General features: G+C 36.5%; 1 protein-coding gene across 1 annotated transcript in view; it reads left to right on the plus strand.

Moving 5' to 3' along the window:
* PLGRKT (plasminogen receptor with a C-terminal lysine) overlaps positions 1-18,877 on the plus strand; it is a 33,964-nt gene extending 15,087 nt beyond the window's left edge. The window contains exons 3-5 of the mRNA XM_085307263.1: positions 9,610-9,740; positions 10,764-10,873; positions 16,408-18,877. Of these exons, the coding sequence (XP_085163389.1) occupies positions 9,610-9,740; positions 10,764-10,873; positions 16,408-16,529 (363 nt within the window). The 3' untranslated portion in view covers positions 16,530-18,877. The remainder of the gene's footprint in view (positions 1-9,609; positions 9,741-10,763; positions 10,874-16,407) is intronic.
* The last annotated feature ends 1,008 nt before the right edge of the window (positions 18,878-19,885 follow it).

A 19,885-nucleotide genomic window follows, 5' to 3' on the forward strand; every position in this document is an offset into this window, starting at 1 on the left:
AATTAACCTATTATTCGACTTAATATTGATCATTTATCAGCTGGTCATAAAATGAGGTGTTGTTTTTAAAGACAGATGTGTGCTACCTTTTGGCTCCAAGCAGGAAAAGAAATGGCTAATATTAAAATGCCAATGCAGTTCTGAACAATAAAGCTTTTTTGCATGCCTTAAAGCTTTGGTTGATTGAAAAAGGAAGAGAGCTGACACATGCTACTACATAGGCTCCTTTATAGATTCCTTCCTGTTCCTAAGAAAACTTTTTTGTTTGATGACGTTTGTTCCATCTACAGGTTTTTCAACCTATCTTTGTCAGTGAAAGATGATCCACTTCCTTGATGGTCCCTTCCCCCAAAATTTAATTTTTCTTAATGCGTTAAACTCTTCAGTAAATGTCTGTTTGTTCTTTTTAAATCCATACAAAGGCAAAAGCTTGTCTTTTGACCTTTTCCTCTCAAGTTTTCACTGATAGGATGAAGGATTTTTTTTAACTTCTATTACAATAAAAAACATGGCYCGCTTTCTTACGTGTGAAGTAAAATGTAAGCACACTTTCCTTTCCCTGACTACTATCATCCTTTTCCCTTTGGGGTGGAAAATAGCTACATTTGTTTTCTATTGACAAGATACTAGTAGTGCTTAAGGCATTTCAAATGTGTTTGTCTTGAAGCATTAGAAAAATTGTTTTGCCCTCTGGGTGATCTGGGCTTAATTCAGGAAATAAATGTTCTTTGGTAACAATTCCATATCCTTATTAGTTTGCTTGCATCAAGTAGAACAGAACAAGATGAATGATACCTGTGCTGAGGAAGATTGGAACCATCTATCTCACAAGAGGAAAAAAAAGCCCCYTTTGGCTGGTATTAGATGGGAGATTGTATGCTCTGCTTGATCACTGTAAGAAGTACACTCTTTTGTAAAGAGCAAATTTTAATTGCCATTTGTAAATGAAATACTGTTAGCAAAAGATGCAAAACAAACTGATTGCTACATATTACCAGTAATGAGAGACAAATGTTAAGTAAATCTTTTCAGTGGAATCAGTCTTACTTGTAATAGTTAATCTGTTGTTGAGGATGGAGGTGCTATTCAACTGCAGTACATACAGATGCACCAAATTAGTCAAAGATAGTATAAATCATAAAGTAATGCAGCTTTTACTCAAGTATGAGTGAATGAGCAATGGGGGTAAAATAAGCAGTGAGAAGCAGTAGGAAGAATAGTTGATCCAGTTATAAATGCCTTCCATACTTGGTAAGTTAGGTTATTCTCTTCCATCTATTTTTGTTGATCAATCTACAGTACTTTAAATAATTACAGAATTTGACCGAGGTTTTTGCCAAAAGATTAATCCTTCTACATAATTTGAAGGAATAGCTGCTTCGTAAGACATTCTAGAAAACATACAGTGCCTTTGGCCAAAGTTTATGATGACCATACCCCTGCCTTTGATACGGGTTAAGACCTCCACAGCAGCACAGTTTTTGACCAGTGTTTTCTCTGGGGGTTATCTGTGACTAGTATATCTTGTTTTGAGTGCAGATTACTCACGTTAAAATTTTTGTCTTGCTTATGGGTGTACCTGCAGTTAATCCATGTGTAAGGCTTAGTTTCTTGGAGGGAGTTAACTGACTTCGGAGGAAAAATACCATCTGAAGCTGTTTCTTTTAGTAGTTCCATAGTTCCTTTAGAACTAAGAATTTTCCATAGATCCCTTGATTCTTAGTAGAACAAACCCACCCTTTTATCTTTCTGCTTTTAAGTCCACTGAATCTTAGGCCTACTGGCTATTTACCTTGTTTTCCTTTAAACATTATTTTTCAAACACTGAGGTTGAAGAAATGGGCTCTACTGAGCAGAATTCTTAAGAATACAGGTTATAAAACAGAAAGTAAAGGAATCTTATATCTAACTTAATTTTGTTTAAAAAAATTGTAATMTAAATACAGCTATAATAATCCTGCAAGTCAGAATCTGAAATGGGTAGGAAGAAATATCCCATGTGTAGACTGTGCTGGAAGTACAATCCCCTTTCATACAACAGTATTATTTTACAGTCATTTCTTCTGATTTTCATTTTTTATTCAATGTTTTGAGTCTGTTTCTTAAAAAAATTAGGGCATACAAGCATACTTAGAGAAATTATAGAGTGATGGTCTGTGAACAAACTGATCATTCCTACTTACTTGTTAGCCAAATTTCTGAATGACTTGACATTGTACTGTTAATGCTTTATCTTACACTGCTTTATCTATTTTACTATTGCTGTTGCGTAGCTACCTCTTTTTGATGTAACTGGCAATTCAGAAGAATTTAGTTTGTCTATACGACTCTTGCATAAAACTCCTGAGAATTCTGAACACTAGTACAGTTAGTACTTACTTATACTGGTAAACTTAGCTTACTCTGTAGACTAAAGACCCTTAAATGCAGGTAGAAGACACCCTTCACCCCTCTGCTGTATGTTCTTTGCTCTGTGGACAAGAGGCACAAGAACAGAAATGTAGGTGGTTGCAGAAAACTTTTATTTTGTATCGCAATTCAGTGGACTGAGCCTTTATAGAGTTTAAAGCTTCAAACAGATTTAGGCGATTTTTATGTTACTTTGTTTTTACATGGCATGTAATTCTAATCACTTGTTGAAAACAGGAATAGATAGGGTTTATTTCAGTGCAGATTTATTCTGGCTTGTGGCTAATATTTTGAGAACCTTTTGTTTTTACGGTAGCTTGCTTTCTTTTAAGTATTTTGTAATGAGTGAAAATGAAAGCTATAAAAATTGGGTTTGCTTTATTGGGAGCATAGTTTCTTGCAGTGCTAATAATTTTAATTGCCCTGTGTATGTTACTAAGTGAAAAATATTTGCAGACAAGTTTTGAATAGCTGCAGGATAAAACATTTAAGTCTGATTAATTTTAACTGTTTGATCTGGAGGCCCATTTTCTGACACTTCTGTGTGCATGCTGTCATAGAACCAAGCAAATACTATGTAATTATTACAAGTTATCATCTCTGTATTACACTCAAGTGATTTATAATGTGTAAACATAGGATCACTATTCTGCTTTCCTTTTTCTTTCCACATAGGCCTAAAACTTCAGTCTACTCATGAAATGCTTAGTGCCTTGCTACTGCAAGGGGTTTATAGAGTCATTTAGGTGTACTGCCAGCACACCAACTTTTATGAGTGCTTTGTCAGTGATTTGCAGATATTTGTATGTATGACCATTTTTGAAAAAAAAAGCCTTATTTTACTGTGCCTCTGACTATTCAGCAGTTCAAGTTACTAGTAGATTAAATCATGCTTTCAGAGTCTCTTAGTTTTTCAGTGGTCAGTGAAAATCATCTTCTATTATAGCTGTAATGACTGGTCCATGCACCTCTAACAGTCAAGTGCAAGAGATTAACCTGTGACATAACTGAAAGGGAGGGTTAAATTATTATAAAGAGTATGCCAACAGTTCCTCCAGATTTGTCTTTCTCAAATTTAGATTGTGAATTTTAAAATACACACATGTCCTTGTTTAAGTTCTATCTGGTTGATAATTCCTTCTAAGGTAGATTAACTCCTTTTCTGTCAGAATACCAGACCTCCCGGCATAGTTACGTCTTACTGATGGTGACATGAAATGCAGTTTCACCTAAAACTTTACTGCCTTGCCTGCTCTCAAGCTATGTGCTTGTCCTGCCTGCCTGGAGAGGTCGGGGAAAGCTGCATATGGGCCAGGAAAGCTACCATATAGAACTGCAAATGCAGGTTTTAGTAAGGGTGGTTACTATGTCTCCCTCTCTTCAGCTGTATCTTGACCAGCAAGCAATGTGTCAAGCAAATAGTATTTAATATACATGGGGAGTGAGGCATTTTGCACTAGCTCTGCTTTCCACTTCTGTTGAGCTGTAACTGTACACCATTTAATTTGCTTTTGCACATTATCATAATGCAAGAACAAGGTAGCATTTGTTGCTTCCTACAGCATTTGTTTCTTCCTGTGGTGTCTGAGCATGAGAGACAAAAGCAGAAAGACCGGAAGAAAGAGAGGAAACAAGCAAAGAGTCTTAAGTATCAGAAATTTYCAGTTGTTTTCCAGTGCTGATGTGGTTGTAATCCAGAGATGACCATTTATTTTTTTACAAGTTGTSAAAGTTGATTAAATTATTTCAGATGAGAATTTTGTCCCACTGGATTTTAATCAATAAAATGTTGGTATAAATGCTGTTTTCTCTGCTTTGACATCATTGTGACAGTCTGAAGAATAATCAATAGAAATTATAAGGATGGATAACACTGACTAGTTTATTAACATTATCAGTTTCACAGTCATTGACCTATGAAGCCTCACTTCATCTGTCATGTTTCATTTTGTCAGATTGATTTCCTTTTACTGTAAACAGTTGGCATGTGTCTGACTTCAAATGCTAATCAGCCCTCACAGTTTCTCACAGAGTGTTAAGAAATTGCTAACTATATTTCATTAAAAAAATGGGAAAAGCTATTTCTAATTAAGTCCTCCTGAGTGTTATAAAGTATCAAATGTGACTTGCTACTAACATCTTTTTTTGAAATACTAGGCTTAAATTTTGAAATGGTATAGTTATTTACTACTAGTAAAAGAAGTTCGTACTGTGATTTAAGAAAATCTGTTCATTGTGGAATTAAACTAGCAAAAATGAGTTATGTAGCTTTTTTTACATTACAGTACTAACTATACTTTTGTCTATGGCTTTAAAGTATGGTCAGATTGTTGTAGGACTTGATTTATCAATGGTGTATTTGGATGTGTACCTGTGCATCCACATCACAGCTTCCACTTTTCTGTGCCATGTGGAGTAACGTAGGTGGGGAAACCATGGCACCTCCTTTCCTCCCTGGTAAGCCTGCCTCTGAGACCMTTTAGCTATAGGTTTTAGGTAAGCTTAGTTATGTAAATAGGCCCTACTGAAGTTAGGTATATGTAGATGGGAGACCTATGAGTTTAAAATGAAACTGAGTTTGTGCCCTCAGACATGGCAGTTAGGTGAACTGTTGCTTATTATATGATACATGTGATATTATATATGATATATCATATATTATCATGTACCCAATATGATATGCAACTTGTTCCCCAATAACCAACTTCTTGCTTTAGTGAAATTTTTCTGAGTAAGCTACAGCATTTATCTGCTAAGTCTGAAAGCATGCTTTTGTGATCCTATCATCTATGCAGTTCTGTATGCGAAGGCATGGTTTGCAGTAAAATGAATTCATGTCATTGTTAATTCTTGCTTCTAATCCATGCTAATAGGAAAAGAAGTCATCTTATGAAAACTTTACTGCAGAATAAGGCAGCAGGACTTGGCCTTGTTTCTTAAAATCTGCATGCTAATAGGTCAAGAGTCTTCTCTACTCTTTGACTACCTAGTGTGACTGGCATTTTCAATAGAACACATGTGGAGGAAAATAAGACACAATTGCTACAAAATTAACAGTTGAAAATGGGATATTGATTAAAAACTACTGTCAAATATGTTTGGTTTTGTGTCTTTCATCTAATTTGAAATTATCTGTTGTGCTGGTCTGCTGAGTCTTTCTCTATATAGATCTACTATCAAATCCAGACTTGTTTAAAGTTAGTTRAAGTAATCTTAATGTAATGGTTTGGTCATGTGCTTTACCAATAATTATTTGGCAATGTGTAATTGGAGTATCAGTCTTTCCTAGTCTTTGGAAACAGTGTGATCTCCAGATGTTTCATTCAGATCCGTGTGTTAGATGGGTAAGCACAAAGGTATTATGCCTTAATCCCCTAAAGAATGATATTCAAATGAATTGCTTAATTCTTCTTGTTTATAAGAGCTTATTGCTCATAAGTTTATAACTTAGATCATCCAAAAATCATTTAGATGCTTACACGCTTTTAGCATTGAGTATTGCTGATGAAACCTGTCTAGATGATCAGATGTTGGGTCTGGACATACTAAAAATGCTCTGATGACACAGAGCAGAGCAGGTAGGTGCTCTGCCTTACGTTTCTCAGTCCATTATGCCTCTCTGTCCATGGCTCCAAGTTGGGCATTCTCTGCTGTACTAATTACATGTTCTCAAAGTCCATGTCAGGAACACAACAGCAGCATCGACTCAGTAGCTCAGTGGCTAGAATGTTCAAGAAAAGAACTCAGCAGTTTTCCAAACAGTTTTTTCTGCAATTATTCCATTAAGTTAAGTTGTGTGATGAAATAGTATGTCCTGGGGCAAATTCAGCCATAACTGTTTTAAGTTTCTCCTTTCCTTTTCTTTAAGCAAAGATTGGAATCCACTGAAGTCACCTGGAACTTGCTAYCTGGGGTCTACTAAATCTCCCCGTTAGGCAGACAGTTTCATTACACTCCTACTGCTAACACAGATCTTTTCTTTTGACAAGATAAAGCTATACCAAGTGACACAACTGAGCTTGATCTGAAAGAAATGAAATGCAAGGTTGAAGGTTGTCAGAATATAGAAGAACAGAAGAAAGTGCATAAAAAGGAGTTTGTGGCATTTGGGGGAGGTGTTTTGGATTCAGCATAAGACTGCACAGATTTTAGAAAGTGTGTGGAGCATACATAGTAATATTTGATTATTTTTATTCATTTTTCTCGATGTAACTCTCCATGTATCGCTAAATAAAAAATGATCTAAAAATGAGCCTGAGTAGCAGTAATGTAGTGTACTTATCATAGCTGAAAATATCTAGGCTCTTTCTTGATGCAAAATTGCAAGTGTAAGTACAATAATACATTTTTCCATAAATAATGCTTTATTGTAACGTTTTGCAACTTAAGTAATAGCAAGAATTAAATTACTCATTTAGCCAAATGCCAAATGTCACTAGATCTACTTTTTAGTGTCTTCTGTGAATTAAGCTTCCTCTGAGCACTGGAAATTTTTATTGCTAGTTTTGCCGCACTTCCTCATATACTCATAAAAGGCTTGTCTTCAAGATTCGTCAGTCTTTCCCACACACCTTGTTTTTCAAGAGATGAATTTAAATACAATATTGCATTCCTTCTAGATAAGCAGTTGTGTGCACACTGACAAAGCTTGTTCAAAGTCAGGGAATTATGACAGGTATTTGTATAGTTGTTTTTCTATATTTTTGGATATGAGAACACTGTAAAAAGTTGAGAGAGTTCTTTAAAGTGTAAAAGATATTCTTCTGGTTATAAGAGAATATGAAAAACACTATGTTAGTGGCTAATGTTTGCAATATGCAAAACAAGTTGTTTTCACTTGTACTAAGTTATTTATATAAATTACTTGTAGATATACATAGAAGTAACCTTGTGCTTCTGAAATATAATATGATAGGCTTCTGTGGAGAGGTATTCTTTTGACTTTAGTGTCTGAGTGGTGTTTTTGGTGTTAGGGTTTTTTTTTTTTTCTTTTTTCAATACCTGGGATATAGATACATGTATGTATACATACCTACACACACACATATATACATATATAAATAAAAATTTTTAGCAGCCATCTTAAGATCCTTTAGTTACTTCTGTGATTAGGCTTTTTTTGTTCTGTTCTTTATGTCCACTATTAGGGTATATCAAACTGTCTACTTTTTTCTCTTTTTCTGGAAGATTTCCTTTTATGAAGAACTATATTCCATCAGCCTGTCCTTGTTCCCCTTCTTTCCCATGTACTTATTCAAATTGAAGCTCATTTAGGATACTGCTCTGTATCTTGGAAGCATATACTCCCTATCTGCTGTCAGGTAAACAAAAGGTCCTGCAGTAATTTTCACACATATATGCAAACTACACATATAATCAAATTGAAGGGGAAAATAGAAGTCATTAAATTGATATTACATGCGATTATCTTATCTTGTCACATCAACCTTCAGCAATTTACCAGGCTTGGGATACTAGGGACCACAATGGGGCTAATTAACAGGCAGCATGCATGCCTACTTTAGAATTTCCAAGTGTCGCATAGGTGACAAAATGAAATCTAATTATTTTGATATTTTATTAAGTGGTTTGTCAGCCAGTACATAATTATTTCTTCAGAAAAAAGTGGTATGAAAATTATGGACGTCAGAAAGCTAGACGCTGTTAGTGATATTTTCATAAGAACAACAATTGCAAATTAAGTTTTGAGGAAAGAGATGAAACAGTACTGTGAGACTACAGTGAATGTTGTTTTTCCTACTGTGTACAATTATATGTAATTACCTCTGTCCTTTTTTTATTATGTTGTCTAAAAAATTAATTCTACCTATCTAAGTACTGAACAAGCTTGTAAATAAGATGGCAAGATCAACATAGTCTGAAGAAATAATTAGTAACAATTTAACAGAAATTGTTATGTTCAGGCTAAATCAATAGTAATGGAGATGAATAAATGGGTGGAAACCTTAAGTAATTACAAATCCTTTAAATTATTCTTGAATTAGAAAGCAGAGGAAAAGAGTAGATTTAATTATTTACTTCATAGTTGCATGACAAGAGAACTTTCTGAGTTCTCTATTCTCTCTTTTCTGGAATATACTTTTTTTGTTTTGGGGTATTTTTCAATGCAGCTGGTGTTCAGCTTCATGTACTTTCTTAGGCTTTTTATGCAACCCACTTAGCTAAGCTGAAGCTAAACATACTAAATCAATTACTCTGKTTTTTTTTCCCATACTGAATTACAGACATCAGTGGAAGAAGCAGACTTAACTATAATGCTGTGATTTTGTACTGCTTACCATTGGCAGAACATTATGCATCACTATATGGAAAAAAAGACCATTGTACTTTTTGATATTTTGTATTGTAGAGAGGAATGTATAAGAAATAACAAATTTCCCATTATTTAATGAATAGGAAGTATTTTGAGATAGGTAGGATGTGTAGTAAGAAATCTGATAYTCTACTTTTTTATTCTGCTGCACCGTACAAGTTTTACTTTGGCATGTAAATACAGTGTACAAATTGTACTTTTTGAATTATTATTGTTAATGTTAGTTGCAGAAGAATTTTTCCATAGATAATTGAGATGTATTCCAGTATCTTTAAGATCTGGTATCTTGACAGGCTATTTATAGTGTTTTCCTGTACTTGTAAACTGTATTGATCTCCAGCAGTTCCTAGCTTTATGATGCATCATAAAGAGAAAAAGAAATCCTTAAAGAGCAAAGAAATGTCAAGAATGACTCTAAAGATACCATGTAAATTATAATTAAGTAGAATAAATTGGAGAGTGTTTTGTACAGCTGGGTGGTGCCCTTGGGATCAGCATGGAAATGCAAAGATAAAGAGAAGCTTAACTTAGAGTGCTGTTGGGACTTGGAGTTCTCAAGAGCTACACTGGTATTTTGGTTTTCTTGACTATGAAAAGCAGCATAGGAAAGACTGTGTTGCGAAGCATTTGTCAGTTACCTAATGCTTTTCTGGTATAAACTATTTTTCAATAATCTGAGTTATTATTCAGATTACTCATTTTAGAATAAGGCCATTCTCGATCAGAACTTATGAATGACTGAAGTAAAAGAACAAAAAGGAAACCTTCTTKTTTAGCGTTCTGGGTTAACAGACCAGTGTGAAACTGATTCAGATTTAAAAATAAATGGATGAGTTAATTTTGTTTAATGTCTTTCCCTTCTTTAGCTGGAAAGGCAACTACTGATGCAGAATCAGATGAGAGAAAGACAAGCAGCCATGCAGATTGCTTGGACGCGAGAATTTCTGAAATACTTCGGGACTTTTTTTGGACTTGCTGCTGTAGGTTTAACAGCTGGGTATGAAGTTTATTTCCTAATAGAAAATTTAAATAGATACATTACAAAGATATTTCTACAATTTTGGCTTGTCCTCTTGCATTTTATCAGGTAGTTATTTTTATCCAGTAACTTCTCAGAGGTTGCTAAAATGACAAAGTGACTCAGTTCATTTCTGTCTACATCTGGGTGTGTTTTGGGTCTGTCAGTACTACGTATTTATATAAAAGCAGAGATGTGAGCTGGCAATAAAATGATTTAGCTGAAATACCAAAAATTCAGCATGAGACAAAAGTTTTGTGTGGAATGCTTAAAAGCCGTACTACTTTCTTGACTGTATTGTGATTTAATGAACTGTTTGTTAACCACATATCCTCCATCATATGGGATTTTTAATATGTCAGTGAACAGGCASATATATTCTGACATATGTTCACTTGCAATTTGAATCAAGAAACTCAGAAAATTTTGTTAGGAAAAACCTCTGGCTAACAAAGTTTTATTGCATGAGGAAGAATTTGGCTTTTAGGAAGGAGTCTTGGTTTGTTTTGGTAATGTGGTTTGCTTATGCTATAAAGTGATTAGAGGGAATATGAGAAATATTTTTTACAGATCAAATACACTTTATACATTATACATTCTCTGTGCACGGGGATATATTTGGATCTCAGTTGCATTTGGAAATGCAACTGTAATAACCTGATTGCTGCATGTTGCATGTGGCTGTATCTTGACTACAGTTTGGCATGGATATATGCATGTGCACGTGCACRCTACGCTAGTTAGACAAACCCATTTCTTGTTAGGTATGTTAAAAACTCACTTGAAGTATCTTCTTTCATACCCTTGGCTGATAGTGCAGTGAGATTATCTGCAGAGAAGGGGGTTTAGTGCTTCTGAAGAAATTAAGACTTACGCGACTTTGATTAAAGAGTACAGAAGGATATACGAGTCCTAGAAAATGAAGGTCACCTTGAACTGACAGTACTGATATACTGAATGCCCTAGATAATTTTATTTTTTCTTGTTCTTTTTTAAAAACAGAGCGATAAAAAAGAAGAACCCAGGAGTTCTACTKCCAATAGTTCCCCTAAGCTTTATATTTGCCTATCAATATGATATGGGCTATGGGACAATGTTGCAAAGAGTAAAAGGTATGTATATAGGTATCTGTCTGGCTCACACATAGAACCAGGTTAATATATTAGACAATCTTGTATCGTTTTAGAATGGCTAGGAGAGAATGTGCAACTGTTTTTTTTTGTGTGTDTGTGTGTTTTTTTTTTTTTAACCCTCACTCCTACATTTAATTTCCTTTCCTCTCTGTTAGTCAGGCATTTTCCCAGTTAAGAGTACTCTACACTCTGCTCCTTTACATTTCCCTCCAGCTTAGATTGTGTGTTGATTTCTCCCTCTTGATTCTCTTAGAATGCACATTTTTTCAAGATTATAAATACAGATGAAGTAATCACAGCGTATTTCAGATGCTGCTGTTTTGGCAGCAGGTGAGGATGATAAGAGCAGTTGAAGGGATACAGAGCAGGAATCATGCCACTTACGTGGCTGGACACAGTCCTCAGCTGACCATCTTGCCGCAGTGCCGTGCTAAGATGAAGAAAGGTGAGTCCCAGAAAGTAGGATCTTACCTCGTAGTTGCCAGTAGCGAACCTCATTAAGTGATCAGGGTTGAGGATTGTGGAAAATCTGACAGCTTCAKCTATATTCATTCTGATTCCTAGTGAAGGAGACCTGTGAGAGAATGTTCACTTTAAGTCACCTGATTGGAATGACCATGGATTGTCACCTCCATTAATCATTTTAGTTAAATAGGCTGACTTTGCAGTCTGTTACTGAACAGAACACAGAACATACCAAAACTAAATAAAAGTTTGTTTCAGGTCTTTGATTTAGGCTGAAGTTCTAAAAATTAAGTTTCCTAACTCTGTGTACTTTGTTGAGAATAATTCCAGACAAACTCCAATATACTTCCAATTGCAAATGGGTGCAAACATTTGGGCTATCTATTCATCAGTATATAGGAAGGTTCATAAATGTTCACGGATAATGCCACTAAGTACTTTTCCTTGAGTTTTTAATGTGAAGAGGAAGCTAAGCACACGGACAAAACTGATTGGCTAACAGAAATCAGTGTTAAAGAGGAGATTAACATATTCAAGGTAGAAGCAAAATTTGGAATTCAGGGTATGTGATTTTTTTTTTTAATGAGGTAATTTTCATTCCAGGATTTTGAAAAAGTAGATATAAGATAGTTCAGACCCCATGGTAAGAGTATGGAATGCTATTTAGTGGACATCAGAGAACAGTGTGGTCCTGTATAGTTTGAAGATGGGTAATGTGGTATCTGTATTTGGAAAGTGATAGGGAAACTAATCTTTGCAACTTCATATCCTTTAGGACAACTCCAGTGGTATGCAAGGCTCATGACAAGGTTTTAGAGAAAAAAATAAGAAAAACTATGGAGCAAAATTGACAATAAGATAAAAAGGAAGAAGCGTGCCAAACTAACAATGTTTTTCCTAGGAAAAATCTGTTTCCTTTTCAAAAARGAATGTAGCAGATCTACTCTGAACTCATGAAAACATTTAATGTGGTATCACATGAATATTAAGGTGGCATGAAGGACATGGGAAGGGTAGAAGGGAAACACTGGGATAAAGAGGAGATGTCAGAAGAGGATGCTGTGCTTAAAGGAGAAGGTTAGCAGGATTATTAGTGAAGTTTTTCAAGATTTGGTCTGAATCTTTTGTTTTATATTTGAAATTATGAGTAGATTATAGGAACAGAATTTGTGGATAACACACTTGATTGGTATCATCAACAGATAAGGAATAAAATGTAGTACAGGAAGATCTGAAGACCTAAAGAGCTGGGATAATAAAATAGAATGCAATTGAGTAAGAACAGCAAGAATCTAGAGACTAATAAGGATTTCTACCATCAGAGCTCACCAGCTGGAAATGACAGAAAAAGAGAAAACCCCGAGTATATTAGTTGATCACAGAACGAGTATCATCCAGTACTGTGATGAAATCACGAAAGAGACAAGTGAAGTCTGGGGACATCAGGTGAGGTTTTCTAGTACAGATAGAAAAGTACTGATCCAGAACAACGGTAATACCTTCCTTGGAGTTTTATAAATAATTTGGGCTAGTTCTATGTAAGGAATCTAAAATAACAGATGCATCACCAGAGAATTCTGGGCTTGCTTTGTGAGAGAAAGCTACGAGATCAGCTTGTTTAGCCTCCTAAAAAGACAACGTGGATTTGGCTCTACAGATCCTACTTACAAGATAGGGTAAAGGAAAATAAGGAAGTTCATTATATTAAGCTATTAACATCAGCACAAGAATGAATGGGAATAAACTAGTTTAAATAAATATAATCTGAAAATGAGGAGAAGTTTTGTAATCATGTGGAAATAAAGTTTGGGGTACATCTTTATTTTAAGATAAATATTAATTAGTTGAAGAGATGGATTTGTGAGACGACTGACCCACGGCCACAATGCTTGTTCTTTCTACTTGGCTGATCTGTGTCCACTCCCAGACTTTGTTCTCAATCACTCCTTGGCTCCATCTGTTCCATTTTGYAATGATGAAGCTACACACCGTTCTTTGATTGATCTCTTCCCTCCCATATGCCTATCTTCAGCCTCATAGTCACTTCATCTGTTCATAGTCCTTGCTCCAAAGACTTCCTTGCATCTGAACCACCTTTCTCAAACAGTCCTCTGTCTGGTCTCCTTCACTCTTTGGAATCAGTTCATAACCCTAGAAAGTTGCTCCCTTTCTGTTTCAACAGTTACTTTGTCTCTGATCTTGCCTAGAGTTAATTTATTCTTTAATCTACAGTCTACCTGTCCAGTATTTTTTCATGACTTTCTTGTTCTCCCACATTGAAAAAAGAAAGGCTTTTCCCCTGCAGTGGGTKGCCTGGGCCAATTAAAGGCAATATTGAACACACAGGAGAAAATACCTATTTTGAGTTCTGCTTATCCTGTTCAGAAGTCTTAAGAGGGCCAGAGCCGTGTATCAGAACTCAGTCTTTCAGGGATGGCAGAGTTGCAGAACAGCCCCTAGGTACACAGTATTTTCTGAATGGCTGAGGGTTGTCATCAGCAGGGCAGAATATGGTTTGAAGCCTGTGGCTAGTGGAGTTCTTGAGGACTCTGTACTGGGTCCCATCTTGTTCAACTTTTTCATCAGTAATGTGGATGAAGGGACAGAGGGCCACCTCAGCAAGTCTGCTGATGATACCAAGCTGGCAAGGGGTTCTAAAACCCCCTCTGTGCTGTCACAGAGATCTGGAAAAGCTGGAGAACTAGGCAGAGAGAAACCTCATGAAGTTCAATAAAGCAAATTGCAGGATCCTGTACATAGGGAGAAATAATCCTATGCACTGGGGGCTGACCTGCTGGAGAGCAGCTCTGCAGAGAAGGACCTGGGAGTGCTGGTGGATGACAAGTTGACCATGAGCCAGCAATGTGCCCTTGTGGCCAAGAAGGCCTATGCTATCTTGGGGTGCATTAGGAAGAATGTTGCCAGCAGGTCAAGGGAGGTGATCCTGCCCTTCTACTCAGCCCTGGGGAGGCCTCATCTCGAGTCCTGTTTCCAGTTTTGGGCTCCCCAGCACAAGACAGACATGTAGCTACTAGAGAGAGTCCAGTGCAGGGCTACAAAGATGATCAGAGGGCTGCAGCACCTGCCCTATGAGGAACGGCTGTGAGAGCTGGGCCTCTTCAGCCTGGGGAAGAGAAGACTGAGGGGGGGATCTTATCAATGTGTACAAATACCTTAAGTGGGGGTGTCAAGGGGATGTGGCTAAACTTTCAGTGGTGCCATGCAACAGGAGAAGAGAGAATGGGCACAAAGTGAAACACAGGAAGTTCTGCCTGGATGTGAGAAAGAACTTATTTACTGTGAGAGCGACAGAGCACTGGACTAGGTTGTGGAGTCTGCTTCCTTGGAGATATTCAAAGGAATATCTCCTGGACATGATCCTGTACAAGGTGCTGTAGGTGACCCTGCTTGAGCRAGGTGGTTGGACTAGATGATCTCAGAGGTCCCTTCCAACCTCAACCATTCTGTGATTCTGTGAGGCACTAAGGATAAAAAATTCTCCAGCGCTAGTAACTTCTAGTCATGGACCTGCTGTCTGGGTCTGCCTGTTTTGCATGTCCTCCTACTCCAGGTACATATTGCTGGCCCTTCTTGGACACAGGAGGGAGGGGAGAGATTACAGAGCCAGCTCCCAACTGCACAGAACTTCTCAATTAAGCAGTGAAACACTGGCTGCCTGTTACAAGATTTAGTGAGGCCACTATTATGACCCTGAGCCATCTGAGCGGAGTGGTGGCTGGAGAAACATGCTCTAGTACATGCTGAGAAAGTGTTGCGCAGGCACAGAGTTTTGGCTGCACCGATAACATCTCTCTGTCACTTAAGATCTCTTGCTATCCCATAACCTGATGCCCTGTATAACTGCCTGACRTTGTAGTGTTACCAGTCACTGAGAGTGGTAACTAGTGTCATCCAGTTGGATATTACTGATGTATATACATGGAGATACGGTGTCCCACATGCATACTGCCAAAACTGCTGCTGGAGGTTGCAGCATTCAGATATGCTTCAAAGAATGACTGCAGTCCTGGCTGCATGACAATATTCAAGCAGGTTTATTGCACTAAACAGCACTTCAAGCCACTTGCCCTAATGATCATCAAAACAGGATATCAAGGTAAGGTACCTGGGACAAGTTTGGGTAGCACCAAATGGCATCAGCCAAAAAAAGCACTCTCTGCCTGATCATTATCCTATCTTATGTGAACAATCAGACCACCACAACTTATATAGCACATTCAATCTATATCATTGTTTTTTGGATACTTTGTCCTAGTTGTTCTCATTCCAGCCTTATCTGGATCATTTTGCACCATGCAACTTTCTTCCTGCCGTGCTGTTAAGACTGCATGTTTGGATCACTGACTTAACAAGCCTCTGTGTGAGCATTATACTCTAACTAACACTTCAAGTCCTTTGCTGTCCACTTTTTTACCTGTAGCCTAACATCTTTCAACCTGAGGCTGAAACAAGAAGAAAAATTTAGCCAAACATTGCAAACATTTTGAATGTTTAAGATGTTAGTGTGTACAGGGAATTTACGTGTTAAGAATTACATACTGTTCTATGTGTGTCTGTGATCTACGCTTTTCCCAGACTTTATTGGTCACATATTTTATGGGACTAGTATGAACTGCATCCTGACGCAAAGGCCTTGCTGTAGCCTCTGAATGCCATTTCAAAGCATGCGTGTAATACATTTCTAAGAGAAATATGACTCAGCTTAGCTTTTAGGAGAAAGGGGCTAACAGAAATAGCAACAACAACATAATTGTTTTGGCTGAAGTATTGCTCAGGCTGAATTTGTTTGACAAGTTATCTGTTTCAGACCAAATAGTTTTGCATGCAGTTATGCCACTGGTCCAAAATACCTTAAAGACAACTTAATACTACATGGCATCAGCCTCTTTGTCAAAAACGTAGCTGTGACTTGATATTAAATTATTCTGGCCCTAAAACAAAAACAGTTAAAATACAATTTCTTTAACTCTTTTTCATTTGCTTTTTCAAAATAATATATATATATATATATATATATTTTTTTTAAGGTGAAGCAGAGAACATATTAGAGACACAGAGCACTTTGCTAGAACTGCCAAAAGGACCACTTACTTACGAAGGCCTGGAAAAAATCAGAAGAGCTCAGAGCAAGTTCTACATAGAAAAATAGGAAGATGGTCACAGAGCTTTATATCTGAAATGAATATGATTGTAATCATGTTTTTTGGACTTCAATGAATCGTTAAAGTTTTGAGGAAATTAAATGCTTTTATAAAATGAAAGATAATTCATTTTTTTAAAAGTGGTACTGTATAAAGCAATGATTTTCCTCTGTATCTCTTGAAAATATCCATGGTTGCTGTAGTGGTTTTTTTTTTTGTTTAGAATGAGACATTGAATTCCCACTGTCTAATTAGAGTCTGAAAATAACTTTCAGCTGTAGCAAAAGTAGATGGTACTGAGATGAAAACTCACTGTAATCAATAAAAATAACTTAATTGCTTGTTACAAATTTGTACAACTCTGGCCAAAATTTTCAAATCTATTAGAGTATCCACAGCTCAATTTGAAGTCGGGAATAGACAACTTCTTTGAAAAACAGGACATTTTTTAGTTGCTGTTCTTTTGGTAGTAAACTGACTGTCTCTGCTTCAATTCTGGAATAAACAGCTTTTATCAAGGAAGTTCAGAAAAAAATACATCACTTGCTAACTGTGTTTTACTCTTAGGAAAAAAAATGTATTAAAGTACAAGCAGAGATAATTTCTCAGAAAGAGAAAACAAATTATATAGCTATTTCCTGAATCTTTTTATGCCTGTTTGACATTCTGAAACTCAGGATAATTTGTTTATACAAAATCAGAGTTTCACCRCTAAGATGAATATTAACTTTGGCTAGCAGCAGGCAAAATCATTAATGTATGTTTTGTAATGTTTAGATCCAAGTGGCCTTACAAGTACTGGAAAACTGAGGGATTACTTGCATGCCTTTACTGTAGCATGGTATATACTGAGAATGTAATTTTAGTATAGTTCAGTGTTCTGACACTGTATGTGGCAAAAAGTGCATCTTTTTCTAGCAGAAGTCTTGTTTAAAAACACATTGTCATGTGTTTTGGGTGGAAACACTTTGAGCGTTAATCCGAGAGGCTGAAAAACAAATGCTCAAAAAGTACTAGAACTGAATTAAGCCGAAGTCTTTTGCTAATGTCCTTTTAAGCTGTAATTTTTGTATTAACAATTTGTGGAGTTATAAAATCTTAACTTCCAGTGGGAGATGATGCCCAGATTAGAAACTAATGTATTTTTGAGACTACTACACTGAAATGAGGATATTGTTATAGTAAAACAGGTGACTATATCATATAACAAACACTATTCAGAGGGTATCAAAAAAAGATAAATTTACAGCACAGTTTTCATACCTGGTGTTAGATCAGTTCCTGCAAGTTGCTGCTGCATTCAAGTACTTTTGCAGTTGGTTCTGTGTGGCTCTCTCATCAAGATCTGTAACAGACTTCAAAAGTGATGCATTTTAATATGCAGAGTGGTAAAATAGGCTATAATAGCTTGTTTGGTTGTAATAGCTTGGCCTAGACTTTTAGGAGTTACTCCCAAAATGCAACCTAAGACCTCATCATGTTTGCTGTCTGTTTTGTGGCATAATGTTTCACCACCAAAACACCTGTTCTGACTTGCTGCTATCTTCCAYTCTGTTCCTGGGATTTATACACTCTTTCTTACTCCTTTTGTTTTGGATAGCTGTTGGTCTGCTAGCTTCCATCAAGTTTTGAAGTGGGCCTTGCTTTAATTTTGAAGATGTTCTAACAACCTTTTATGCTGTCACCTCTATTATCTATTGATACTCTTCCTTCCAACAAAGAAACTCAACTATACCAGCATGTTTCTATTATCTGTATGTCTTCACCTGTGCCTTTTAATCTACCTTGTAATACTGTGAAATAAATTTTTACAGGGAAAGCAGTTTTAATTGTTCGTTCTACAGTTTTAGTTACAGCTTGTAGAAAATTAAGAAATATCCATACTGTGAAGTACAAATTAGCATCTGTGTGTTGGTGACAGATGGCTTGCTATGGAGTTTGATCAAAGAGTGGTGCTAAAGGAAGCAAGCAGGCTAAGCAAAATAATGACCCAGGTAGCAGTTTGTAGGAGATAGCAGGGAAGCTATTTATTATTTCATCCGAGTTACATGTGATTTTTTTTTCCCCCAGAGTTAAACTTAAGATCAGTAGCATTAAAGTCGGGGAGGTAAGGCAACTTTAGCTGGATATTTTCCAAAGAGCATCAGTGAAAGTTAACAGATTTATATCATAAGGGAAAACCAGGATGTTCTGGACAGGAGAGTCTAATGCCGAATCCTGAAAATGGATTTAAATGGGCTACACAGAACATGCCAAAGATTGTCAAGATGTTAAGGGTTAGTCACGTTTATTGTTTTACTTTCTGTTCTTAGCTTTCTTTTTTCTGTGTAAATAAACACTTAATACTTTGAAAATACTTACTCTGTGTTACTGTGTACTTTATCTACTGCCAGCATCTTAAGTAAAACCCTTGCATGTGCCAAACACAGTCAGATCTATCACAAATACCCAGTTACAGAGTARCTGAACTATATAATTACCTTGAGAGAACAATGAAAGCAAGAAAGCTTACCTTTGACAGGACCTACTTCAGGGAAATAGAAAGATGCTTACAGCACAAGGTGCCCATAATCACAGTACCAATTTCATTCACAGAAATAAAGAAAACATACAAAATGCCCTGCWCTCTTCAGGTGTTCAGCCGGGTTCAGTGGCAGGACTTTAATAGATCATAGCAACTGTCTTGATTTGTTTTCCATAATCATTGGAGAACAGAAAGAAAATAACAGGGAGCTTGTTCTGACCTGAGAGACTCTTACCTTAATTCTGTTCATTTTTCTGGCCATAGCATATGATAGCCATGTATCYTGAATCAGTGTCGGTCATATCAGGATTTTTCAGGGAAAGTGAGAGGTAAGTCATGATAAGGTTGTCAAAATTAAATTCTGTGTATTTTAGTTACAGATACATCTCACTCAGAATCCAAGAAAGTGCATGCTAGTAGAGAGCCACAACTGAGTGACTGACTTTAACTGTTAATGTGGTTTGGATGGTACACATGAGAAGTATGGTTGAGAAACAAAGTGATTTTTTTTTTTTAGGTCCAATTTGGTCCCATTCTTTCCTTCCTTAATAACTTATTTTCATGCCTCCTTTATTTACAATCCAGTACAAAAGGTGTAACAATCCTTTCACACATGTTTTGAGGTTGATGACTAGGCAGATTGACTTTCTGCCACTTTCAAAAGTGGGGCTGGAAAGCACTTACAAAGTGGACAGTTTTCCAGCCAGGTAGTTTCTTTACTATTACTTAATTGCTTAATGATCCTTGGAATTTGTTGGAAGTTCAGTTTTATTTTTGAACTGCTAGCCTTCTTAAAGATGAACTGCTTCTTTCTACAACTCACTATCATTTTCTGATAAA

This window comes from Rhea americana, unplaced genomic scaffold, assembly GCF_003343005.1.
Source record: "Rhea americana isolate MKP2758 unplaced genomic scaffold, rheAme1 scaffold_103, whole genome shotgun sequence".
Classification (NCBI taxonomy): domain Eukaryota; kingdom Metazoa; phylum Chordata; class Aves; order Rheiformes; family Rheidae; genus Rhea; species Rhea americana.